This window comes from Fringilla coelebs (assembly GCF_963513975.1).
Source record: "Fringilla coelebs genome assembly, chromosome: 12".
Classification (NCBI taxonomy): domain Eukaryota; kingdom Metazoa; phylum Chordata; class Aves; order Passeriformes; family Fringillidae; genus Fringilla; species Fringilla coelebs.
The window spans coordinates 3,255,227-3,283,021 of record NC_140038.1 but is presented as its reverse complement, the minus strand read 5'-3'; the positions used below and the strand labels follow the sequence as shown (position 1 = coordinate 3,283,021).

General features: G+C 43.2%; 2 protein-coding genes across 5 annotated transcripts in view; one reads left to right on the top strand and one right to left on the bottom strand.

The window, feature by feature from the left end:
• The window catches only part of HMG20A (high mobility group 20A), a 39,316-nt gene extending 13,937 nt beyond the window's left edge, over window positions 1–25,379 (bottom strand). Inside the window, exons 1-3 of one of the 2 annotated variants that reach the window (XM_084213601.1) lie at window positions 25,336–25,379; window positions 3,521–3,613; window positions 1,265–1,412 (exon numbers count right to left, since the gene is read on the bottom strand). In XM_084213601.1, coding sequence (XP_084069727.1) covers window positions 1,265–1,412; window positions 3,521–3,609 — 237 coding nt within the window. In that variant the 5' untranslated portion in view covers window positions 3,610–3,613; window positions 25,336–25,379. Of the gene's footprint in view, window positions 1–1,264; window positions 1,413–3,520; window positions 3,614–25,221 lie in introns of both variants that reach the window. The other variant, XM_084213600.1, reaches the window with a different exon arrangement.
• A 409-nt stretch (window positions 25,380–25,788) lies between these two features.
• PEAK1 (pseudopodium enriched atypical kinase 1) overlaps window positions 25,789–27,795 on the top strand; it is a 110,528-nt gene continuing 108,521 nt past the window's right edge. For all 3 annotated transcript variants that reach the window (XM_084213971.1, XM_084213970.1, XM_084213972.1), the window contains exon 1: window positions 25,789–25,928. The gene's annotated coding sequence lies outside the window, so the exon portion shown is untranslated. The remainder of the gene's footprint in view (window positions 25,929–27,795) is intronic.

Here is a 27,795-nt window from a genome sequence, read left to right as displayed (position 1 = left end):
CTCTCCATGGATGCGGGTTTCAAACCCTACTTTAGAGCTTTCCTGACTTTTGTCTAAACAAAGCCAAACAAGTCTCACTGTGAAAAGTAGCTTACAGTTTCTCCTAGTCCACAAGGACAACAAAATAACATTGGCATCAACTTCTGACTGTAAAATCACAGGGACTGATCGCCCACAACATGATCATCTCAACTAATGCAACTGCAAATATTCTTTTATTACTTGTTTGCTTGGTTTTAGTTATTCTCACCCTCGCATACCCTCCCCTGCAAGTCATTTACTTCAATAGGTTTTTTGGAGAGATTTTGTGTACTAGTTAATAATAGATAAGTAGTCATTTTGCACTTTCCAGATCTTTGTCCTTCGTGCACAATGTGCCCAAAATGTGGCTGTTAAGACAGCATACAGGCTTTTCTACTCTCATCTGCTAAGTAGATTGTCTTTCCCAGTAACCACCTCCAATGGAGCAACAAACAAACTCCAAAGGAGGGAATATTTTAAGATGTGTCTAGGGCACACTTGTGAGTTCACAGAAATAAAAACATTATCACTCATCCTCTTGGCTTCAAATTATTTCTACAGCAAGCTCTGGACAACACTATTTTCTAGTGCTGTGTACATACATCTATTTTCAGTACTTCTAATCTTTCCCCAGATCAACATGTTCCTGCCATCATGTTAGTTTTTGTTTTCCTCCTGGAATTTTATTACTCATTTTAAAAAGGACCTCACAGCTGAAAACAAACTACAAGGAAGAATATCAAATACATATATCAAGGGAAAAAAACCAACAAAACCCAAACCAGAAAACCCCCAAACCACTTCCTAGTGCAAGTTCAGGTCCTTCACGATTTAGTCACCAAAAATCAGTGTTGGATGGTACACAAGGAATAGTCTAAAGCAGTAAAAACAATGGTTTTAAAGACCTCAGTTACTACCAGAACATCACAGTGGTCTTACTTTGCTGGCTCACAAGAGAAGATAAGTTGTGGCAGTTTCAGATTCAGTCCTGAATGCAGCACACCAGCTTGTGGGCCCCTCTGGCTAAGCTGAGCCCCACGTGCTGCTCTCTGCACAGTCCAACTGCCAGCTACCTGTGTGCAGCTGTGCAACACAGGAGAAAATCAGGGAATCTGAAGATGAACATGGCAAACAGATAAAAATTTGTGATCCCATTAAAAATAAAATCTGAGCAGGTAAGACAATATAATGACAAAATTCCATGCCTTTGCTTCATTGAAAAGTTACTATTATTTCATCTCACCTCCTCCTCAGGCTTCTGCTCAGTGGTTTCAGCAGCATTAGAAGACTCATTTTGCTGCTGCTGAGCCTGTGACAAGTCCTCCACCAAATCTGGGTTATTCACAGGCTGTGAAGTTCCACCACTGAATGAACTCTCGGAATTAGCTAATCTGAAAAAGCACAGAAGTGGAGAACAAAAAATTTAATCATCATTCCTAAAGCACTTCCTCCCTAATCTTCTAAAACATGTAAAAATGTTGCAAATATATTCATTCTCACACTAGCAAGAAAAATGGGATTTAGAAGTGATTTTTGAAGAACTGGCTGTTCCATCCAAGCAACCACTATAACTACCACAGCTCCCATGGACTTTCACACCCAGTTTGATTTTTAAAGTGGTATTTTGTTTCATTTTTAGTGAAGCATTTGATCACACAAACAACTTGCAGGCAAGTGAAAGTTTGCATCAGAAACCAATCAGTGTGAATCTATCCTTCTTCAAAAGTACCATAAGGAATTTGAAACGAAAAGTTTAATCATCAGCCAAGACACACCTTTCTGGATGTATTTAATCTGTTTCTCCACAAATACATGTAGATATCTGTGATTTGGTATGATCTTGGCTTGAACTTCATTCCACACACTCTCCTGCTCATACACACGGGTATTTAAACACAATCATGACTAGGTCCCAACAGGCTCCAGAATGGCCATAATTTAATTTTGCTGCAAGAGCTGTATCAATCTACCTTCCTCCAAAAAAGGGTAAGATGGCTGCAGGCAAAAAAAAAAAAAGAGCAAACTTGCAGAAATACTTCTGAAGGTAGACTGACAGTGCTGAACACACATTTTGGGGCAACAACCCCCTGAACATTCTCAGCCCTGTGCTCAGTAGGCAAATTAATGTAAGATTTTTGGACTCATCTCAGATTCTAAACTCTTCTTGAGACTAAAGAATACTTGGCCTTACCCAGTTACATTCATGAAAATTCCTTTAACAGCAGGATATGCTTCAAGTCTCCTTTGCTCATTTTTTCCACTCTAAAGCTACTCATGTCTATGGCAAATTTTAAATATTCAAAATAACTGTTCCTATGTATGCAGAATACAGCTATAAAAATTTGATATATATTAACAGAATTGTTATTTGAATGCCCATGGGAATATCTGTCTTCAGAGAGAGCAGCATATTTTCACTACTCACTACAATCAGCAATTGTGACATAATTACTGGTAAAGACAAAAGGGCTGCAGAGATCCATGGCTGACTTTGAGACAGCAGATTGAGCTCACATTACTGACAATTAGAGAGGGACCAAGGGAACAGAGCAGACATCCTCCCTTAAGTTAATTATATTTGGTATGTGTCAAAAAGAATAGGAACAACACAGCTCTGGATTCACTGTTAGGGTTTGAAGAGTATTTCAGTTTTCCTCTCCATTCCTACTTTGCAGAGAAGCTCTTTAAACTACACCAGAGGAGAAACTTCATGTGATGCAGCCATTTGCAGCAAACACCAATGAAAGCTTAGCCAAAACATTAATACCTCTTAAACACAAGCCTAATTTGAACATGGACCTAATTTGTCACCAAGAAGTTTGAAGTCCCAGATAAGTAAATCCAAATTCAGACCCATTCAGAGTGAAAGTGTTCACATTAATTTTTACAGGGCTTTACCTAACTGCAAAGTCTGAATTTTACTGTTTGGTGCTTTGCAAAATGGAAAAGAAGCTTCAACTATCCAAACACAGCAAAAATTCCATGTATTCTTAAAAGAAAACTTCTCTTGGCAATGTGATTTTAAGAGGCCATTGTTGCAGTTTCTAAAAGCAGAGTCAGACTGACAAAAATGAGACATCAGTGTCAGTGACCAGTTTCAGACATCAGCTTCAGAGATTTTTGATGAACACTGATCATATCTTTAATTGAAATAATTAACCTAGCAGAGACCACTATGGCCAACAGATACTTCCTCCCTCTCTGTCCCCATAATGTCACTTTCTTAAGACTGAAATCCTAGGGATTTACCCTTTAAAGCTTAGAGATACTAAAGAACAGTTTGTGACCACTTCCATCAGTTCAGAAGGGTTCTGGTTCTCCTAAACAGAGTCCTGTGATCTTCCATCAAGGCCAAGGGAACGCTGCAAAATGAAATTCTGTCGAGTTTATTTCTCTTATTTTTACAAATTACACAGAATGCCCTCCTTCACTGAAACAATTTCCCTGACAAGTGCAGAGATAACATCGACCAGCTGAAGGTGAAAAAGGAGTTACTTACCCGGTTACATTAATTTCAGCACCTTCCTTAGATCCATCCTCATCTGTAAAAAGTGGAGGAAGATTGGAGCCAGCTACCAAGTTCTCCATACCTCTGGGGAAAAAAAAGAACAAGATCAAAAAGGTTAATTTAACTATGTGATTGTTTCCCTTCAGCAGTCCTTCAAATCAAACATCATAACACAGCAGGAATTTTTTACCCCATGAACCAATTGTCCAGTCCCAGCTGACTGGCTTCAGGACAGAGAACAAAGACCATAAATGACACTTCACTTCCAGTTTCCATTTTAACTGAGCCCTGTGCCACAGTGCTGCTGGAAATCCCTGCAGTTCTGTTTTATCCCTCAAGACAAACCCTCATACTCAGCACACAGGTAGGTAGATCCTGCCCTTCCAGTCCACCTGCCTGATCATTCCTCACAGTGCACCCTTCACCAGAGCTTTGTGCTGACCCTTGAAGAAAACTGAAACCAAGTTCCCCCTGAAGTTTCAAATTAAGATTGTACTAATAATTTCCTGTCCAGATTTTCACAATTCATCTATGTGTGCAGGTGAGGACACAGCTATTTAGAGTATTTTATCTTCAATCCCACAGAACTTTTGCTGAAGCAAATGGTTTAAGAACTGTGTATTTCTCATTGAATACAAACTACCCCCAAATTAGAAGCAGTTCCATTTGTAACCCTGTGGCCTGTCATGGGAATTTAATGTGAGAGAGGAAATCCAAAGATTAATTAATTTATCCCCTTCCTTTCTAAAATACAAAACTGTTGTATTTTAGTGAAAAAATACAAGCAAAACCAAAAAGCCTTAATAAATTCACTCTGCAATTATGAGTTGCCAGTTCAGGCCATTTTGAAGGGCCATACTACTTAAATTCCTGTTCCTTGAGTGTCAGAGTCACCTTTGATGAGCAGCAGACACTCCACTCAATTACTGCTGGCCCTCTCACCCAGAACACTTGGGCTTTGGGCTCCAGGGACTGAGGAGAGCTATCACCCTGTACTGCTTTCTCCTGGGTTGGTGCTTTCCACCCAGCACTGAAATCCAGGTGATCTGAGAATAAAATCCTGCTCCATGTTTTGAATATTTGATGAGTTTTCCCACATCCCACCCCAGTTCTACAGGCAGATGTTTTCTACAGACAGAGGTCACTGCTTCTTGCATCTTACATTTTGCAGATCTCTATCACAAGTACAACATGGACGACATTCACCCTTTTCTCTTCTGCTTTTGCAGCTGCTGAGCTCCTTAGACCACTTTTAAGGATCCTGACTTCTCATCTGGAAAATAATTAAAGCTTAGCAGACTGCTCCTGGGTGGTACAGGCATTGATCTCCAGCAGAGTGAATGAACCAGGAGTGAAGAACCTGAATTCCTGTTCTGCCACTACAGACCAGGGACTGGTAGAGTTTTGGGGGCTCAGCCTTAGAGCTGTGGCACAGCTGGAGACTGAGCAGCAAGGGGCTCCCAGGATGCTCAGGGATCTGAAGCAGCTGGCCTAAGGGGTGGTGGGGAAATGGGCTCGTTCAGCCTGGCACAGGGGCCAAGGGCCAACCCAATGGAGCCTAAAGGTTCTGGGTGGAAGGGGCAGAGAGGACAGAACCAAATTCTCCCCAGCTCTATCGGCCTTGCAGCTTCAGGCTGGACACCAGGATGTGTTCCCAGAGAGGTGGAGTCTATCCTGGCAGATTTTAAATGCTAAAAGCTGTAACTGACCTAAAGCAATGTTGGCAATAGTCCTGCTCTGAGTGGGAGGCTGGACTAAGATGACCTCCCTCCAGATGTCCCTTCCAAGCAACATCTGCAGTTCTGTGAATCACAACTCCACATTACAGGTTTTTTCAAATACCAGCATCTCTGACAGGAAAAGAAAGACAACTCAAATAATATAATGCTGTGAGGAAAAGTAGTGAGATACTCTGGTGAAACAAATAGGATTTAAATCCTTAAAGAAGGCAGTGCAAACAATACTTCACACATGGATAAGAATCTACACAGAGAGAAAAGAAACTACATAAGGGCTGGGACCTTATGTAATACAAAAAAAATCAGAAAATTCAACTGATTTGAAAATTATGCTCTTCACTGCCCAGGAAGCTGTTTAAGCACAGCTTCTAAACATACAACATAAATTGCTTCATGCAGTTATCATCTAAGAAGGAAATTAAGTTCTGCTTCATGGTGCACAATATTCATCAGTCAAAAATTCTAAATTAAGATTTTTGAAAAAGGAAGCCTAAGCAATTATGCCCAGTGTGACCTTCTCACCAGGTCCTGATCTGTCTGCTCACATCTGGCCCAAGCTCACTTTCAAACTGCAGGGAGGCAGCTGGACACCAACCTTAACAACATATAAACAGAACACAAACACAGGAAGCCAGGAGAACATACACTTTTTTTATTTAACCCATATGCTTTAGACAGTAACTCTTTCAGATGATGCTGACCCACATCCTAAAGAAAAAGTAACATCAGTGAATTTACAATGGCTTCTAATCAATTCCAGAGAGCAAGGAAACAAAGCAGCTCCCCTAAAACTCACTGAGAGCAGATGGGAACCTACAGAAGCCTTTCAGTCCCATTTCTCAGGGATAACCTCCCATACCTCTGCTCCAGAATCATTATCCACTTCATTTCAGACCCATTGCAGAGCCCCATATTAATTGAAACACATTTAACTAAATTCAAGGCAACAGAAACAATGTACATTTAGTTTCCTAGTGGCTCACACACATACCCTAATTTCATTTTTTAACTATGTCTACCCAAATGCAAAAAGAAAACTGAAACTACAGTCAAACCCCAAACCCTACCAGCCCTTCAGTGCAATGCAGGGAAGCATCTCCTCCAAATTAAACTAATTCAAACTGGAGCAGCTCTGGGTTCACTGTACTGCCACACTACTGGCTGTGTTGGCTCAAGAAAGCTACAAATGAATAGATACTGATTTATTCATTTACAGCAGTATTTGACAGGATTTCAAAGGTTCAACTAACACATACACTGGCATTAGTTAAACCTCTATATGAGCCTAGAAAAAATCCTACATTATCAAAAATGTGGCTTAATTTAGCTTTTCCTTTCCCTCTCTTCCCTGATCAATCATGACTTCATGACACAGAAAGTGGACAACAGTATTTTGTAACTTTCAGTTTAAATTCTTCACCTCAACACTTTGGTTGCATGCCACAGAGATCATACTTATACAAAATGGTACAGAGTGTACCAACATGGTCAGGAAATGACAGCAAAACTTTTACAGCATAAAGATCTAAGTGCTACTACACACATCAAGGATCAAACAGTGGGTAATTAAACACCATTCAAAACCAGAAAATGGTTTAAATAACCTTTCTTAATTTCTTCTCATATTACCTTTTGTAGGCCATGATATGTAATTATTATTCTAGTAGTAAAGTAGCTGAATTACATTTTACATGGACTGAAAGCTACCATATGATCAAATTTCTAATCACATTTGTACAGCAGAGAGGAAAACTCAGAAGCAGGTAGCTTTAAAATCAGGGTGAGAACAAGTCCATGGCTGGAGCTAGACAGAATGACTCACTTTGCCACAGCATTACTGTTCACAGCACTCCTACAGGACAGCACATGTAAGGACATGACAAAGTTCAAGGGCCTTTTATACATGCTATAAATGAAGGGTAAAATTTACCCACAGTCACAGCATCAGGAACAGCAAAAATGCCATTGAAAATGTGCCAACAATTTTATCCAGCAGACCCACTTCCACAAACAGCACCACTCACTGTGCCTGTGCAGTCACACCGGCACAGCCAGGGCGGGGCTCTGCAGGACCCAGCTCTGCAGGGTCTGCACAGCCCTGCTCACCACTGAGCCACTGCAGGGTCTGCACAGCCCTGGTCACCACTGAGTCACTGTCCCTGCAGGGTCTGCACAGCCCTGGTCACCACTGAGTCACTGCAGGGTCTGCACAGCCCTGGTCACCACTGAGTCACTGCAGGGTCTGCACAGCCCTGGTCACCACTGAGTCACTGCAGGGTCTGCACAGCCCTGGTCACCACTGAGTCACTGCAGGGTCTGCACAGCCCTGGTCACCACTGAGTCACTGCAGGGTCTGCACAGCCCTGGTCACCACTGAGCGACTGCAGGGTCTGCGCAGCCCTGGTCACCACTGAATCACTGTCACTGCAGGGTCTGCGCAGCCCTGGTCACCACTGAGTCACTGCAGGGTCTGCACAGCTCTGGTCACCACTGAATCACTGTCACTGCAGGGTCTGCACAGCCCTGGTCACCACTGAGCCACTGCAGGGTCTGCACAGCCCTGGTCACCACTGAGTCACTGCAGGGTCTGCACAGCCCTGGCCACCACTGAGTCACTGCAGGGTCTGCACAGCTCTGGTCACCACTGAGACACTGGCACTGCAGGGTCTGCACAGCCCTGGTCACCACTGAGTTACTGCAGGGTCTGCACAGCCCTGCTCACCACTGAGTCACTGCCACTGCAGGGTCTGCACAGCCCTGCTCAACACTGAATCACTGCAGGGTCTGCACAGCCCTGGTCACCAATGAGCCACTGCCACTGCAGGGTCTGCACAGCCCTGCTCAACACTGAGTCACTGCCACTGCAGGGTCTGCACAGCTCTGGTCACCACTGAGTCACTGCAGGGTCTGCACAGCCCTGGTCACCACTGAATCACTGTCACTGCAGGGTCTGCACAGCTCTGGTCACCACTGAGTCACTGGCACTGCAGGGTCTGCACAGCTCTGGTCACCACTGAGTCACTGCAGGGTCTGCACAGCCCTGGTCACCACTGAGACACTGCAGGGTCTGCACAGCCCTGGTCACCACTGAGTCACTGCAGGGTCTGCACAGCCCTGGTCACCACTGAGACACTGCAGGGTCTGCACAGCTCTGGTCACCACTGAGACACTGCAGGGTCTGCACAGCTCTGGTCACCACTGAGACACTGGCACTGCAGGCTCTGCACAGCCCTGGTCACCACTGAGTCATTGTCACTGCAGGGTCTGCACAGCCCTGGTCACCACTGAGCCACTGAGTCACTGCAGGGTCTGCACAGCTCTGGTCACCACTGAGCCACTGCAGGCTCTGCACAGCCCTGGTCACCACTGAGTCACTGCAGGGTCTGCACAGCCCTGGTCACCACTGAGTCACTGGCACTGCAGGGTCTGCACAGCCCTGGTCACCACTGAGCCACTGCCACTGCCTTCCTTCTCATCCCAAGGCAGGCCGAGCCTTAGATGCCCCTGAACATTGGGAAAAGGGAGAACACTCTTAACAATGTTGCCTCTTCAATGGCTACATTACAACAGAAAATCTTATGAATAATAAAAAAATAAATTACTATACTCTTTAGCTATCCAATTACAAGGTAAGATTCTTTATTACAGTTAAGCATATTTAAATATGAAGTCAGCATCAGAAATCCAACTCACAGGCTGATTATAAAACACTGCAGGAGTTCCAATTACCTCATCACTAGCTCTAGTTTTAGAAACGTTACTGCTGAGCGGAGAATTTTTCTCCTCAAGTCTCTCATCCCCCTTTGCCAGAGTAAATATGTCCAAATTTTACCATTCAGAGGCTAAGAGATTACAAAAAACCGATCATCTGCTACATCACAGAAGTCACAGTATTCCTTATCTCAGCATCAGAACCCAAGCACTTCAGAATGCAAACAATCTAAATTCAGATGACTCACTGAGAGAAAAACCAAATACCCACAGGACCATCACTTCCTCTGCCTTTCCACAAGTAACCAGAACATCAGAAAGAAAACCGTAGTAAGTCCATCTCCTATTAAAACCACAATGCTTTTGGAGCTGTCAGAGGAAGTTGAGATCCCTCTGACAGAGCCTTTTCGTCCATCAAGCTGTAGCAGAAGCTCGATATCTAAAATACTTCATTGCAAAAAATCAGATTTGACTTCTTCCCTACAGGCAACTCATTAGACAAAGGTTTTTGTGACTAGGAAAATTGCAAGCTCAACCTAATGGGACGAAGGTTTTTCTGCCAAAAAAAAGTTTTTGTCAGAAAATAAATACCAGAGAATACCCAACTGCTTTTATTTTTAGTTCTTGCCAGTAAAACCAAAGAAACACCACAGACCAAAATAGAGACTTGTAGGAAAAAATTCCAGAGCTCCACTGTATTTCCAAGCAGCTTAAGGAAAAGAGGGAAAGATGTAAAGCTTAGGTTTATGTTTAGTTTAATTTGGTCTTTGCAGCAAACACTAACAAAGCTATTCATACTCTGACCTTAGAAACAGCTGTCAAACATCTGCAAACATGTATTATAAAAACACAAATATTCAATTCTGCATTCTACTCTTACTTATAGAAAAGCTTTAGGATGAGGCACATACAAGACATCTCTCATACAGATATAAATATATATGTGTGTGTGTGTAAAACCTTGCTGCTCTCTGGAATGAAAGCCACAGGAAAGGAACATACTCAACTCTCCAGACAAAGGCAAGAACAGCCCCACGTTGATTCTCTCCCTTCAAATACGTGAGTGAAATTTTGCATTACCAATAATCCAGCTTTTAGATCACTTCAGGGAAAACAAAAGCCCACAAAGAGATGAAAACTAATTGTGCTATAGATCCCTGGATAGCTAAAACCAGTAACTGTGGTTACCTCTGGTATCCAGAGGGAATGCTTTGCTATCTAGCTCTTCACTGCAGGTATTACATACCTGTGGATTAGGATAGTTCATTTTATTCTGGATTAACTTTGTTCATGATAGCATCAATTGCCATTTAAACTAATACCATTAACAAATACAATTCTGCAAAAGTAATTTAATTCTCGTGTTACAGATCTCACATGAGAAAACAGAAACCATTCAGATCACAAAAATTAAGTCTCAAAATAAATCTTGAGAATGTTTTATTTTTCATTAATCACTCTCCCTAAAGTAAGTAAAACAGATGACTAACAGGGATGGGAGTGGGTTTTGTAATCTGCCCATAAAAATGTCTTTTGAATTTCCAGTTACTATAAGCAATTCAGTCTTCTTCACCTGCTCTGCCACTTGAAAACTCCTCTGGGAGCTGAGGACCTCGTATTTCACGGGACAAAGTTGCCCAACAGCTCCTTTCCCATTAAGGAGGTACAAGGGGCACCCCATAAACCCCACAAGCAGCAGCTCCAGAGTGTCACAAACGGTGCCCAGGGCAGAGACACTTCCCACAGCCCAGCAGCCAGAAACCACCCAGCCCTCCCCAGCAGTGAGCACAGGTCACTTCCCTTCAAAAGTGGAGCTCCATTCCTCTGATCATTTATGTCTGTAAGACTCAATCACTCACTGTTTGTGCAATGCAAACATAAAAGTGCCATAAGCAAAGCAGTTATTAAAAAATGTAAATGAACAGACTGAAGTTTTTCATGGTGTTTACCCAGTTCAAACATTTACCAGCATCACACCAGTGAAATAAGAAACAGTATTAATTAATGCTTGAGGAATACTTTGATTTAAAATGCCAAACAACTATTCTGAACTAGAGATAACTGAATGTCAAGGAATCCTGATTGTGACTGGCCAGAGAAATGCAAAGTCACATACTTGAAAATAAAATAATTGAAGACTGCATATACCTGATGAGATTGGAAAGTTGTTTTCAAGCTATTTTAGCACTTTTGCTTTATTCATCACAGAAGTTGTACAGGAGTAGAGCATATACTCAAAGCTCACTTACATTCTGCAAGAGGAAGCTCTGGCTGCTGCCACAGAGGAATACAGATTGGAATTTTTCATGCACATACCCACCAAAACAAGCCATTATGGCCATTTACAGAATATGGGGTCGAATACTTTGGATGTGAGAAAGCACTGAGAAAGAGATTGAGTATACACTTACAAGAATGACTCACCACAGGCATCATGACCCAACACAAAAGCATCTACTCTGACCTCAAAAGCCACAAAGACAGCATGGAACTGGATATTTTAAATGCACTGATATGGGTACAGGGACAAAGGTTAGAGGAAATGAAGTGTGGGAAGAGTCAGTGATTCTCACACAAAACAAGCAACTCATTCTGCCTGTCTTCAGAGAAGATCCATCTTTAGAAAAAAATATGACATGTCAGCTTCCACACATTTTTGTTCTTATTTTCTTCCTGTTGGCATACAACATAAAACAAGCATGGCATTTTATTCCAACACAAAACAAGTGAGTTTGAACCCTCAAACCCATCATGTAGGAGAAATCACAATTTTTAGACAGCCTTAGTTGTGCAAAAGAACAGGCATATAAATCTGAACAACAGAACTGCTATTAGCAAATACTTTCTAATAGCAAGAATAGTGAAGAACTGAGTTGGGCTGTTTGTTTCTAATCTGGCCTAAAAACTCTCAGAAATTAAAGTTTGGAGGTACATCACATGAAGTGAACCAAACTCCCTTTTCAGCCAAGGCTCTCCTTGCAGTCCCACAGGGTAAAAATTGTAAAGGCCTTGGAAACACTCTGATGGAAAAACTAATAAGGAAAGTGAGCACAAAGGAACAGACAAGAGGTTCGTGTAAGCATCAATACATCAGTGGGCACTGCTTACAAAACCTTGTCTGGATTCCTGAAAAGAAAAGAAACAGAAAAGACAGCCCAGTCCTGCCAAAGCATCCTCTCCAGGAACAGCAGTCAGATTTTTTTACCACTGTTAACAAGATTTGAAAGCTGTCTGAGCTCACAGACAAAATGTGTTAAAATGGATACGAGAGGAAAAGACTACACCAGTAACAAAAATTCAGGAAAATATAAAAAGACAAACTTTGTGCTCTAAATTAGGCACATTCCAGGACACCCCTCTCAGCACCAAAGGGAAAGCTCACAGAAATTTTAAAATCATACAAAACCCCAGTACTTCCATGGCTCTATAAAAGAATCAACTTAAATCAACAGCAGAATGTAGACAAATTAGAATAAAGCTTTCCCTATACTCATCTTCACCCAAAAGCAAGAGGAAAAGACAATAGTTAGCATCATGAATGGAAAAGAAGGGGAAAAAACCCAACAAAAGCATAAAGCCACTGGAGTGGTCTGACTGGCGGTCTGTTCTCCAGCAATACATAAGAGATCCAGAGGTCCATGAGAGGGATGGGAATATGCAGGCAGAGGGCACATTTTTGGAACACCTGTAGCATATGTAACGAAAATAGTTCATTTTGGAGATGAAGCAGCATTGACAAAAAAGCATCCACACCAGCAGTGTGCCTAAATATCCTAGGCTGAGTGCTTGGAACAACAGCAGCACATTTGCAATACTGCACCTCATCCTCAGACCGTCTCCAGCAGCCCAAAGAAACTGCTCTGAGGCAGTGGTGAACTTCCCCCTGCAGCCTCTTTGTGCAGCTCCTGACACATCACAGGCAAGAAGGCAAACGAGGTGAGGGAAAACCCTTAAGAGCAGAGTATCACTGTCTAGGGCTTGGAGCCAAAGAGCAAAGAACCTGGGAAAAGCAAGTCCAAGACTTAATCTGCTCTTCCACAGCTGCTCCTCATATGCTGGAAATAAGAAACTGCAGGTGGGAAACATGCACAATCTTTGAAAACTAGAGTTGATAAAGCACTCAATAAATTTAGCCCTGGAAGAGAATGTAAATCTTTCCAAACAGGTTGATGATTGAACAGACATGAGGACGGAGGTCTCACACACTATGTCTTCAAGCACTTGCACTTGGAAAGATGCCTAATTTATGTTTAGGTACAAGTGTTCTGAAGGATATCTGGCATTCAGGTTTGAGTATTTACTATATTTAGCAAACAGCAGATTTATACTGCTTTTACATTTCTTTTGCATGGTTTCATTTCTATATATATTTGTTAAGTAAATATGGTTCCTCTGAGCTAAAGCAGAAATATTATCCCAATACCCCCATATATGGGTAGAGATGCACAGCTGGTTTAAAGGTCATAAAGGAAATCTCCCAAAGCTAAGAATACAACCAAACTTCAGAAACAAACTCTGAAGCACTACCAATCTTAACCTTTATTTTGGACATCTCAACTAATTGTTAGTCTTTGCTTGGTTTCTGAGATCTCAAGTCGTGCTGAGACTCTGACCTGAATACACATCATGCTCATGCAATTCTTACTGCAAAGAGAAATAAGAACTAAAGTCCTTGTGATCCTTGCAAAAGGTCAGCAACACTCTGGTTTACACAGCATTAAACAGTGGGAAAGTGGAAAAACATTTCTATTTTCAAAAGTGCTACAACATGGATTTCACCTCAGTATAATATCATAACCTGAAGTTCACTGCCTTGAGCAGAAACAGAAGAAACCAACTGGTGGAAAACAGGAGTTCAGGCACTACTGTCTTTTTTGATTTGTGGAGCCAAAACATTTTACAATGTTTGATTTGTGTAGCCTAAACATTTTACAACAGAAGTGCAAGCACAGAAAAGTTACATTGTTTGATTGCGTTTTGCACTCTGTTAGAAGTAAGCACAGAGATTAGCGGAGGATCAAATACCACATTTAATCCCCAAAGTTAGCTCAAGAGCTTTCTGAGTTAGACAACTGCCTTCTCAGTCACCAGCACTCCCTTTTCATTTAAAAAGACCCCTCTGAAAAGGCACTCATTTATATTGTGCTCCTCCCTACATCTCCCAAAACAAAGGCAAAAAGGTGTGATATTGCTTTTTAAACATTTTATTTTTTAAAGTAAAAGGTCTTCAGATTTTATGGAAACTTCAGTCATATTTGAGCTTATAGATGTCCCAAGAGAAAACATTTATTACAGTAATGGAAGCTTGTTTTTCCTGGTCTTTAACAGTCTCCCAAAACAGCTAATTCCTACCCTGGAACTGTTTCCTGACCTACAGAAAGGGTCATCTATGTATAACACAGACAAAATATGGCCAGAGCATTCCAAAGCTCCGTGATAAGAGCACCAAAAAGAATTCAGCAGGTTCAGTTCCCATCTGAACCGAGCTTTGTTTTTCATGACAGAACACTCAGAAGGAAGCATTAGGTTTGAGTGATGCCTTACCTGGCTGCTGTAAGCAGCACACACTGATCCTTCAGCAATGAGGACATCCCCAAAACACACATCACCGGTCCCACTGCTGCCTGATCAGGAGCAGCACTGAGGAAACCTCAGAGCAGGCTGCACTGTGTAAATAAGGAATCCTGGCAGAAGATACTGCACCAAACTCTACTTAACACCTCCCATCCACAGCACAGCTAGCCCAGGTCTTGGAGTTTAGCATGTAGGAAGCAAGCAGTTTATTGTTTGAAACTGTGCCAAGTAACCAAGCTGAATAGGAAACCCTGCTTGAAATTTCAGTTTGTAAAAATTGTGACTTTTGACAACTGAAGTGTATTTCATTTACAGCTAACAGTTCAATTAACAAGAAGCAAAACATTCATTCTCTTCACGATTAAATTTCCTTCTACTCAAGTACCCATGTCTTAATCAGCATGAACTCATTTGTATTCCTATTTAAAATGCCTTTTTCAATACCACTTGCTGACATCACCCAACAGTTACACATTTTATACACAAGTATCCCTTAAGCATACAAAAAAAAAAATCTGAAGATCCCAACTAGTTTTGCTGATTGAGATCCACCCAGCCAAGCACATGCCCAGACACCACAGTTTGTCAGCTGCCCCTGCCCAGCTGAAGGGGAAAAAATGGAAACTGTGAGAAAGGTCCACATTTTCTGCTATACTGAATTAAATCTACTTCCAGAAATCAAGGAGTACATCTCTTGCATCATTCAAATTCAGTGATTCCAAGTTTAGGCTAGAAGTGGCTTCTAGAGGTCGTTTGATCCCCACACCTACTCAAAACCAAGGTAAAGTCATCTTTATGGCAGACACCACATTACACTGTCTGACTCAAATCCTGATCAACACTGATTTAAATCATCAAATGCCCTCAATTGCTTTGGTTTTTTGCTAGGAAGGCTACCAAGAGCTGAAGAGATAAGCACTGCTTTTTCTTAGGACACAGACAGTGATGGATGGAAGACAGGACAAAAACAGTTGAAAAAGCCCTTACAGTGGCCATAGGAACTCAGGTATATCAGGAGACAACATCTCCCCTAGTCCTGACAAAGCTGGATGGACAGGAGGATAAAACAGTACAGGAACAGAGAGAAGGTTTTCACTTTATTCATCTATTAACCAGAAGATGCATCAAGAACAGCCTTAGCAAGGAATCCAGGATCTTCTCTCTGTGAAGCTAGAGCTGGACTTCCAATACTGACCCTAATCAAAGACACCCTCAGCCTCTGAACTGAGCTCAGGCTTACTCTCAATTCTGAGTACAATAAGCAGCATTTACCCCAGTTCAAACCATTTCAACAAACTGTAAAAAACAATGATGAGCTGCCATTTCCAAGAGAAGTCCCACATTAGGCTCACTTCACTGAACCCAACTTCCAGTGATCTCAAGCAGGTTTAACTCAGTAGCAGCTTTAAACAGGTTCTTTTTCTTTTCTTCAAATGGAGAGCTTAGCTCAGGGCTGCTATTTTGCCACTCCACTAACTAGTCCACTTGCTCATTCTGTCCTTCAAGTGGAAGGCACAGCAAAATGAGCTGCACACACTTTCAAAAGATGATAGGGACAGATGACTGAGGGACCAAGAAGATATTTTAGCATCAAGCCCTTCATCGCCTATGAGCAAAGGAAGTTCTCATTTCTAGCCAGACAGAGGATATATTGTTATCTGCATGACAAAAGGGCTTTAAATCTTAAAAGAAATAGTCAGCACTATATGAAAAATTGAAGAGACATTCTGTGCCAAAGCTGGATTATGAATCACCAACTAACACTCCTGCCACCAGCAGCATGAACCCATCTCTACTGCAGCCCTACCTGAATAACTGCTGCAGTAGTTCACACACTTGCAACCCCCCTCTACACTCAACACCCAAAAAGCAAATGATTTGTCAACTGTTTCACTGATTTGACACTTCTCTATTCTTTCAATAAATTGCCATTCTAAGTCTTGTCTGGTTTTGTCAATGCTGTTGTGCTTCTTTGCATTTCATTCACCTTTTAAATGCTAAATTATTTAGCAGTCTCAAGTCACAGCAAATGCCAGGAAACTCCTTTATCTGATCTGCAAAACCTCCAATTGCTCAAATTTCTGTATTTTTAGTTACAGTGGTATACAAACACATCCACAGAACAGAGCTGCTACAAAGCAGTTCAGAAGCAGAGACACTCAAGTCTCAAAACTACAAATATGACAGACACATTTCCTATTACAGATTGACAACTGATTTAAGTAAAATTTATCTACAGGACGGACCATTTCTAGGTTAGAATGTATTGCTGCACTACCACAATCCTTGCCCAGAGTCTTCTACTGATCAGTCACTGAAAACACCCAACCATGCACCAGAGCTAGAGAGCAGCAGGTCCCTGCATTTAAAAGAGCATCACTCAAATGTCTCCAGGAAAAGTCAAGCACAGACACTGAGCTGACAAACATTACTGATCTCAGACTTGTGAATAAGGAATTTGTATCAAAAAAGAAAATATCTTTTTCCAGTGTAATTCCCAGAACTCTGTAATACAAAGACATGAAGATAAAAGCTGAAGGCTATCTTTCTTAAAAATGCATCCAGCCTTTAGTATGCATTTGAAATCTGTCTTCCCACTCTTCCTCACTATAAAAATGTAAACCCTTTGTATGTGGTTATTTGAATATAGTACTTTTCCATGTAACAGCAATGTGAGAACAAAAACTTGAAGAACGTGCTGAAAAGTTCCTTGTGATCAGTTATTTTCTGCATGCCTTGCAAATCCTTCCTGATAAACGTCTGTTCTGTAATTCCCTTGAGAAATACTTTGCTGAAATGACTTTGGGACAGAATGCATGTTTTTACAAGTGGCAATAAAATGATATAAATAACTTGCTTTAAAAAATCCAAACATGTAAAGTGTATTTCTAATACAGAAAATTGAAGTAAGCCATCTGTAACAGAGTTCACAACTTTTCATACTTGCCATGAACTTTAAGTTTTTTAAGGTTAAAATAATATTAACAGAAAAGATTTCTCAAGTAAGAAAAGTATCTTTGATATTTTGAAAATTTTCACATCACTACACATTCAAAACAATTCACATAAAGTCTCACAGTCCAAGTTTAATATGCAGTTAATAGTGCTATAGGCTTTTATATCCAAATGTAAACAGAAGAACAATCACATCTTATGTCAAGACAAAGACCACTTGGGTTAGTTTAATACAAATACCTGAAAAGTTTTTGTACTTTCCCAAAATTTCCTGGGCTGGAATTAGAAAAGCTTATTTCCTTATAAAAAAAGCTGCAGCACAGCCACAGGAACAGGCCAGAGGGGATGAGTGTGATCACTGTGACCCATTTAACACCAGGCACTACCCTCTGCTAAAAAACAGAAACACAGAGGAATTCAAACTTTCATCATGGTTTTAAAGTAAGAAGCATCACTACAGTAGCTGTCCCACATGGAACTTATGCACACAGTAAATTTGTACAGCTTCTTACTGCAGCTGTCATGTAGATTTTGTTATGATTTCACAGCTTAGACCCTATAAGCTAAGAGCCTGTATCAATAAACTCTGATTAAGTTATTTGATAAATGTATCATTTCAAGAAATTAAACAAAGCTGCACCTGCCTGTATTTTTAGGAGTTAAAATATGCCTTAAACTCATGTTCAAACTGATCTTTTTCCAGTGTGCTAGCAACCCTTTCAGAATTCCAAAGCAGCTGTAGCAGTGCCAGTGCCAGCTGCAGCAGACACGTGTTATACCTTGCCTGTTAAGATTCTTCTGTACTCTTATTTATACCTAAGGCTTAGCTGCTCAAGCTTCACTAAATGCTAAAGTTCCCAAGCTGGATTATCCTGTCACCTCCAACACCTCCTCATGTCAATGCTTCCAAGGAAGCTTTCCCAGCCCACACCTGTCCAGAGCCGTGCTTGTTTTAATGGCACCAAATATCAAGTCTGGTTTGCTTGAGTACATTCTTTAAAAACAGAAAGCTGAACCAGGTTAGTCAACCACAACTACTGAAAAAGCACTTGTCACATTACCTCTCCACAAATAACCCAGAAGTTTTAAATTGATGGCATTTTGCTCAAAACCATCAGCAAGCGGTATGAATCATGCACTGTTACTTGGAATTGACATTTAGAAAGCAGGGATCAAACTAATATGATTCAGAAGCCTTTTTTCTCACTTTCTTTTTCCTATATGCAGAGCTTTAAGAAAAAATATTTGTGCTTCTACATTACAGGTACACGTTTGGCGTTAGTGAACAATTTACAGAATCCTGATGATGTCACATGAGTTATACACAGCTATCAACTGACACAGAATGGGAAACCAGCAAAATTCTGGTGGCCTAAGACGGAAGAGGCCTGAAAATTGTATTTCTCTACTGCTCAGGCTTTGCATATTTTGATACAACCTAGATTTTGATAGCTTACAAAGCAGCAACCTGCTGCTGCAAAGAGGAAGGTCATGCCCTCTCTCCCTTTCTCAGCTGGTTACAGCTTATTGGACATTTTACAGAGCTACTTAACTCCCTAACTCTTCCTTTTGGGAGAGTCCCAGGAAAGCGAGGAGACTCAGTATCTCCAACTAGGCACAGTTGGGAGGAAGGGCTCAAAGAAATACCAGAGCTAATTGCAAAAGAATGTGTATGGGAACTCCCACTGCCATGCGTGGTAAAGTCATATCAAGCTTGAAGAGCCACCTCCAATCACCCAAGATAACTTTCTGGATTCATTTGCCGGCAGTGGGCTGTAGCTCTCACAAGACATCAAGAGAAGCATCCAGAAAGATCCTTTGCCTGCATGAAGACAAGCCAGGTGCTGGAAGGTGCAGACACCAGCTGTCCACTGCCTCAGGCTACGGTTTCACTGCAGCCTAAGCCTGTTGAGCTACCAACTACTCCTAGAGCATCATCTTTCAGCCTGGCACCTGTTCCCTGGACAAACCACATGGTGGTTCAGCACGCTGAAGAAACAGAAGAGCATTTAGTTCATTTACCAAATTAGTTTATGCCAAATGAAAGGGTGAAATGGCTCAGCAAAGGATCCAACAAGCAGCTGGCAGAAGAAAAAGGGATGTGAGTAACACAGCCAGGAGTTAGTGATGTACATTGCTATAACTCCACAGGCTGCGATTCAGCTCTCCCTAAAATTCTCCTGCTGCCAGAAACAAAGAACATTTGGAGCTATTCCAGTAACAGAGGGCCCCAAAATAGTCTTAAGTGGGACAAAATATGATTACCAGAAAAAATTAGGGTTATATCATAAACTGACATGACATTTTTCCCCCCTTCCAATCTAAAGTAAACATTTATTCTCCTGATGAAAGATGAGATTCTTCCCTATAAGTCTGGAAAAAGAACTTCAATTCTACAATTCTGATTAATTTCTTTTTATTATTTATTATACTGGCTTGTCATATCTTACAGGAATTGCAGTAATTTCTTAAGCTCAGCAAAGGGTAGCTGGAGTCTATTCTGTCATGTTTCCCACATATTGAAACAGTGAGGATTTAGTCAAATATTGGTTATCTCAATTTCATTTCAGCAGCATGAGTCATGTGCAATAGCAGCTACAACATACTGCAGTAAATGCACCCAAAGCCAGCACTCTGCTCCAAAAGATTTTAGGAGGTTACCCATGATAGTTACTGACTGGATGTCAGGGCTGGAAAAAAATGCATGCCAATATGCCTGTATTTCAGGACTTTTGGAGACTCTGAAGATTTGCTCCTCTGCTCTAGAAATCCCACAGAATTTGTCATCATTGAGATATTCCAACAAGATGCTTGTATATTTGAAGAGATGGTAGCTTTAAATGGAATATCCTACTTCAGTAAGATTTACTTTTTTATCCTTCGGGTATCAAAAGGTGTCTTTGTCAATGTCCTGGATAAGTGAAAATTCAAACAAGGCAGACTGTTCTTAAAGTAAGATGGAGAAAACTGGGGCAGAAGAGCACCACCATACTCAGGGTAGAATACAAGTAAGGAAACAACACCCCTAAAATGACAAACTACAAAGCTTGTACTCCAAGCTTCCTTCTCTCACCTCCATGTGCCACTATCCTGCACTGGGAACACCCTCCTGGCAGAAATGCAATGTTAGCAAACTCCAGATTTGGAAGTGTGACAGAAGATTCACAGTTTACTGTTTCCAGCACTTTGCTCTGTGTTGATCTGTTTTCTGTCCTGCACAGTCTCATACTATTACCAGAGCTTGTTTTGCCACAGCTCTCTCTCCACTGCTTTCCCAACTATGGAGACTGACACTTCCCATATATTGTTAGGCACAGCACATCCTCAATACTGGTATGGGACACTAATTCTGTTACATCAGAAACTCAGCCTTTGCTGAACATAAAATTGTATTATAATCTCAGGACACCAGCTTGAGATTACTTAGCCTATTCTTACACAAAGTCCACTCTCCCCAAATCTCTTTCATTCCCATTACTAAATGTTTTGCCAATTACTGGATTTCAGCAAACAATACTCCAAAGTTAAGAAGAAACAAACCACCTTATGTCCAAGGCATCAAAACAGCAGCCAAGGGAATTCCAAGAGGAACAAATAATTTCTTAAGTAACAAACACAAAAATTCACCAAAAGCCCCACTAATTCATGCCATACTACTTACCTGAAATAAAAGGAACTACAGAACAGACACAGCCAAGTCAGACCTGCTTTAACCACCATTTGGTTAAGACTGAGAACCCCTCCAAGCAGAGCCTGGCAAGTTCTACAGATGACATTCTGAAGGGCACTTGAAAACTGCTGAATTTCTTTTGGCTGCAAGCAATCCCTCAGACACCACTGTATAATTAAAGCTATGAATTTATCATCTTTTCATATTTGAACACAATAATAAAACAAAAGTAGACTTTTCCCCTGTTAATTCACTAAATTGCTGAGAAATCCTCTGTGTTTTGCACTTGTTAGGGGAAGAAAAAAAATGGAAAAAAGGATCCAGAAATAAATCCTGTCAGTCTTAAGCCTCTTGAAGTCAACTAATAACCAACACTTTGACTACCCCCATTCTCTTATGCACTGCAGACATTTTTGTTGTCAGCAACAAAGCCTTCTGCCACTCAATCTTGTGACCAAACCATCCTTTGCCATTTTCATGGTATCCTGAACTGCAGGCTAAGGGTGCCCACTGCTCACCTCATTACTTATCCCAGCCAGGATGCACAAAAGGAAAGTTCCAGTGTCTTAGATTTACATTCCCTCTTGCATGAAGAAGCAGCATAAACAATCCAAGTCACAAGAATTTCAGAAACAGTGAAATATAAGGTTTATTTTGCAATTCACTGCATGCCAGGAGAGATGCATGGTCCAAAAGACTGAAATCAGTCAGCCAAAGTCACCTCTTGCCACAGTCTCCTGCAAAACAGTGCAGGATTATTTGTTTCTAGGACTAAAATCATTAATGAAGGCAACACAGCACAGGCTCCTTTCAGCATATTTACTGTTAAAACATTCTAGCCAATAATACTCCTTGTGATTCTGAAAGATGGTTCTTTTTCCAAGTACATCAGAACTTGCAAAAGTAAGGTCTAGGAACAAGGAATATTTCCTAACAAATTTAGAACTTGGAAGAAATTCAGGTATTCCACAGTTAAGTGGTTTTGTTTCCCTGTAACACAGAATGAAGATTTCTCACAAATAAACACACTTAAAGGTAGGTGTAGGTGCAATTCATCAAAAGCTCACCTTTTCAAGGTGGTACCAAGTAGACTTTCAGAAATCAAATGTCAGTCTCAGCTTTGCCCCTAACAGTTATGAACAATGCAAGTTATTCCTTTAACAAGAATTAGTCATCTGTGGGATTAATGTGCATACAAATAGCTTTACCATATCCATCCCAACAATCCCATTATGCAAGAGATTAAAACAGACTAGTCTGGTAATGAAATGCTTATCACCAGACCTGTCCCACTGGCAGTGCATGCACAAACCCAGATCTGGCTAGTTTGCTCTCACAATTCCAGGTCCAGTATCAGACTACAGGTCTGCACCACAGAACACAGAACATCTGATTAGGAAGGGACCCACAAGGACCACGGAGTCCAACTCCAGCAAAAAGCAACAGCTGCCATCAGAGCCAGCAGCTGTGCTGCTGATGCCACTGGACAGGAAGGAGCCACAAGCCCACAAGATGGCCAACACTGCACATCCTGCCAGGGAGCCTGACCTACACCAATAAAGCTTTAGCTACCACTTGATTGTGTATTTCAAACAGCCTTACCTGCTCTCACAAACCAATCCTCTGGAAAAACCAGTGGCTTCTGAAAACAAACTACACTTAGTAATTCATACCTTGTGAACACTTAGTGTTGAAGTGTGTTTATTGATCACTCTTCTCATCTTAAAAATAGCAGAAGCTTAACAGCTTCCATGAATATAAGAAACATTTTCCCCTCTCTTTCTAAGGGAAATCATGGCAGTAAAAAACCAAAAAAGCTAGAAGGAATGCAGAAAGCAACTTCATTTTGGGACTCCCAAGCCACTCACATTATAGACTGAAACAGCATTTTATTAAAGGTACATGAACAACTGGGGGAAAAAAAAAAAAAGACAACTTTTCTGTATTCACCTACTGTCCTCAAAATTGTAAAGGCCTGCTCCCTTGAGTCACCCATCTCTCCCATAGATCACTATCCAGAGTGTCTCCATTATTTTATTCTCTAACAATTCCTCACAGTACATGCCACAACACTCAAAAAAACCAAGCAGAGCTCGGTGTGCACTGCAGCAATGCTGAACAGGAATAGTTACATTTTTCACCCACAGCCTGGAGAGGGCAAGAAGTACAGCAAGAATTCAGAGACTTGTATGAGCCAGCAAGCTTGAGAAAAATCCCATTGAATAACTGGTCCTAAAACACTTCCTATTTAGTCAAGGAGAAGCAATTAGCATGGAAGGCTGAGCAGCTGTGGCAGGTGAGGAGACACATCTGAGTGAGCCTTCATTTAACTCCACTGGGAACAGACACTAACACAGGTTACAGAGCCAGCCCCAACACATCCCTGCACAATCTTCTCCATTCCTGTGCCCTGACAATAACATTGTGATGCCACACAAGCAAAAGCACAGCTCACAGTCAGGGCTGGCATCCAGCAATCCAGCAGCACAGGGAGATCAGCTCCTCAGCTCCGGGGCACTGCTGGCCAGCCATACCCTGCAAGCCTGAGCTGGGCCAGGGAAATCCCCTGCAAGAGCACAAGGTGTAAACAGCGAGAATCTTTCCTTGGCTGCTTTATTGCAGAGCACCAGAAATTGTTACAGTCACCTACACACAGGAGCTGGACCCAAGCCTCAGGTACTAAAGGAACACGATTCTCTCCTCCCTTTTCTGAGTCATGAAAGGTTATCAACCACATACCCTCTGTGTGCCCCACCAGGGCAACCAAAGGAACAAAAATCCATTTATAACCAAGACAATGCGGTCAGATCACACAATCTCTCATTTTTCTGACATTTTGCTGGGATCCTATATAAGAGTTAACCTAGGATTTCAAAGACTAACCCAAATACTTTAGACACCATTTCTAAGCCAAACTTCTCAACTTCTATTTCAAGACATGCCAGATTTCTAAGGACAGGGGGGAAAAAATTACCAGTTTCCCTCAATTTCCTGAACTCTGAAGTTACAGTATCTGCCATGAAGTGATATATTTCTAGAAATACTGAATATCTCATTCCTTCTAACAGGCATAGGATACAGGGGTGGGAAAAGCAAAGAGAAGGTGAAACAGCATTTCACTATCATTTCACTATCTTCAAATAGGTTGTGCCTCTACACATGTGGCCAGGATTAAAAAAGAAAACCTATGAAAAATAAATTCATTGTTTTCATCAGCAGTTTATGTTTACACTCTTCAGAAGTCAAGAATGGTCACTTCAGAACAACATACATGTGCTCTAAAAGTGATCAAGGGGGTCACATGCAAGGCCAATTAAAAAGCTACATTTTTTGCAGCTTTATGAAATAATGTCTTAAAATACTGTCTATTTCACTTTTGTCTTATCCTTTCTCAATTTCTATGTCTGAGTATGTTTTCTAATATATATATTGGTATACTACTCCTTGTAGGTAACTGATAAACCAATAAATTTACATACATGAGAGATGCATGATAAAAAGTGTTCTTTATTGACAGCCAAAAAAGCTGGAGGCCGCTACTATAAGAGCAGGAACTCTTTTATTTCAATTTCCCCTGCCCTTCCTCCTTTTCGCCCTAGCGCTGCTTTTCCAGGGGACTGGAATGAATGGCGCCTCGCAAGGCACGAGGCCCCGGGGTCTTCAACCCCAGGGTCGGAGCTTCTTTTTACCGCCTCGAAATAAGAGACTTGGTTCCCCACGAAGGGGGAACTGAATGTGGAAACCTGGACAGAACTATCAGAAAACCACGCCATAATAAATCACCTGCTTGACAAGGGAACGTTAAGTGGACCTACAGAAAGAACTAATAAACAGAACTAAGGAGCCATGAAATACCGCTCTGGGGGAACCGTGGAAAGATATAATGGAGAACACCGAAAGCCAAGCACTTAGACCCTCATCCGGTTCTTCCCCCTCACCCCCCGTGAGCTCCGGCGGCTCCCCCAGCCCCCCTCACGGCGGGCCACGGCACCCGCAGCCGCCCGCCGCGGCCGAGGAGGGGCGGCGGGCCCGTCCCTACTGACCTGCCGGCGGCTCTGGCGCAGGGCCGGGGTCACCGGGGGTGGCCGCGTCCCCTCAGCCGGGTCCCCTCAGCCCGCGCAGCCGCCGCGCCTCCCGCACGCGCACGGCCACCTTACAGCCCCGCCTGCTGGGATCTCTCCGCTCCCGCCTCAGCGCGGCCCTCTCGCCTCCCCCAGAGGAGCCCCTCTGGAGAAGGCCCAGCCAAGTCAGAAGCACTCCCGGCTCGGTGCCCGCCGTTCCGCTCCCCTCAGCGGCCCAGCGCGGGGCTGGAACTCAAACCACGCAGCGGGACTACTTCACCACAGCAGGCGGAAGCACATGCTTTCTACACACGCGCGCGCGCGCGAACTGACGGAACGCATTTAAAGGCCCGCGCGCGGTGCACGCCGGGAGTTGTAGTCTTCTCGCGGCGGTTCTCCCGGCCGCCCGAGTGGCGGCCCGCCCCGCAGTGGCGCCACGCCCGCTCGCCGCCGGCAGCCAATGAGCGAGCGAGGGGCGGGGCTTCCCGCCGCGGTGCGCGCGCGGGGGGCGGCGCCCGGAGTTGGTTGTTGCGCGCGGGCGCGGCGGTCGCAGCCCCGTCCCGGGAGCCGCGTCCTCGCCGGGGCCCGGCGGGAACGGAGCCCCAGCCCGAGCCCGCACGGAGCCGCCGGGGCGCAGCCGCCGCCTCCTCCCCGCGGGAGGCGCCGCGGGGCCGGGGAGCCCCTGCCAGGTGAGGGACGGGAGTGGGGTGACGGCCCCTCACGCCGTGAGGGGAGGCCGGGGGGCGGCGGCGGTCAGCTTTCCTCAGCGGGGCCGCGGCGGGGGCAGCGAGCCGGGCTCCGGCGGGGCGCAGCCGCCGCCTGCCCGTCACTCCCTCCCCTCGGGTCCCCCGGCTCCCCTCGCCCCGCCGCGGTCCCGGTCGCAGCGGCGCCCGCAGAGCCCGTCTGGCGCCGGCAGCCGCGGCGGGGCCCCCACGGGGCCGTGCGGCGCCCTCGCCCCCGGGCGCGGCGCGGGGCCCCCGGGTGCTCGCCGGCAGCCCCGGGCGCTGGCCGAGCCCGCAGCGCGGCTGGGAGCGTGCGGCGCGATCCCGCGCCCTGCCGGGGAGCGCCTGCCGCCGCGCTGACACCTTCGAGGAATTTCCCGGGATAAAGCTGCTGTGGGTGCCGGGTGGATGCTGTTCCTGCCGGGGCTCCGTCCCTGCTCTGTTATTATTACGAATTACTGACTTGAAAGGCTTGACGTGTTGGCGTGTACGTGTGTAGCTGCATTCCATCCTCTCGGTCCTTTCTCTCGAAGGTTATTTTGGATTTGTAGGTGGGTCGGTCTGTTTGCCAGTTTTTATTGAGGGTGAAGTTGAGGCTGGGCTGGGAAAGCTGGGATTCGCGCTGGGACAGCAAGTGAAACGATGTGAATACTTTGCAGTTGTCTGCTACTTGTGGAGCAGCTGATACCTGATGCAGAATGGCCAGGCTGCTCCGAGGTGAGCACAGGGGCAAGGCGGAATGTCGTCTGGTGGATCTCTGACCTCAGATTCTCTCCTTCTCAGAGAATGTAACTTCTGTTTACTTTAGGTCTTTGCCATTTACTTTTGTAGAGCTCATTCTTCTTTAACCACTTCGTAAGTGCCTCCAAAGTTTTTCCCCTTACTGTGGCTTAAAGGCTGTCTGATGTCTGCTAAAACATTTTATTCCCAGATACTTGCAGAAAAAATAACACATGGGGATATATGGACATGAAGGAAAGAACACACAGTTGTTTTAGGAACCAAAACTTTATGGAATTCCAATAATTAGGTTCTATAGTTAGAAAGTTTACTTTAACTTTCTTTAAATTGCCAGCTGAACAACTGCCTTTGTGACAAACTGGATGTACTTCCTTCTGTGTGACTTTTGTTTGACTTAAAACCTCCTCTAGACAGTCTGAATCAAGGGGGTGTAGCAAGAGTGGTAAATACTTGTGGAGATTTTATATGGTTGTTTGGACTTGTTAGAGGTCTTAATCTAGCTTCATACTGGCATAAAAGGTTGTGTCTGTAAAATAGCTAAGTTGTTTTATCCAGATGAAGCATCTTTCTGGCAGAGTTACTGCTCAGTGTGTTTTCAGGAAAACTTTGCTTTATTCTCTAAAATACAGAACTATGCAAGAAGGAATTACCAGTTTTTCCATGAGTAACTTTCCATGATTAATCTTATGTACTCATTTCCTGATGGCTTTCCCGTATTGCTAGGATATCCCATGTAGATAACTTCAGTCACAGCTTTCCTAAATTACCTTTTTGGACAGATCTCTTTGGCTCAACTACACCTTCCTCCCCTGAGCAGTGGCAGGTGGGGTGTGATTCCTGAGCCTGGGCAGGAGGTCCCAGCTGCAGAACAAGGAGCCAGCAGACTTTGCTGCCTGGCCTGGCTGCAGGTAGGCACTTTCACTCAGCTGCAGTTCATAATGGGTGCAATGTTTGCATTTCCTTCTACTTTAGAGCATACAGTTCATTTGAAGGAACAGCATTTCCTGTGTATCTGCAAGTCTTATGGCTCTTTCAGTGAAAGAGAGCAAAGAGACAAAATATCATTTTAGCTTCTTGGGTAATTTGTGTTTCT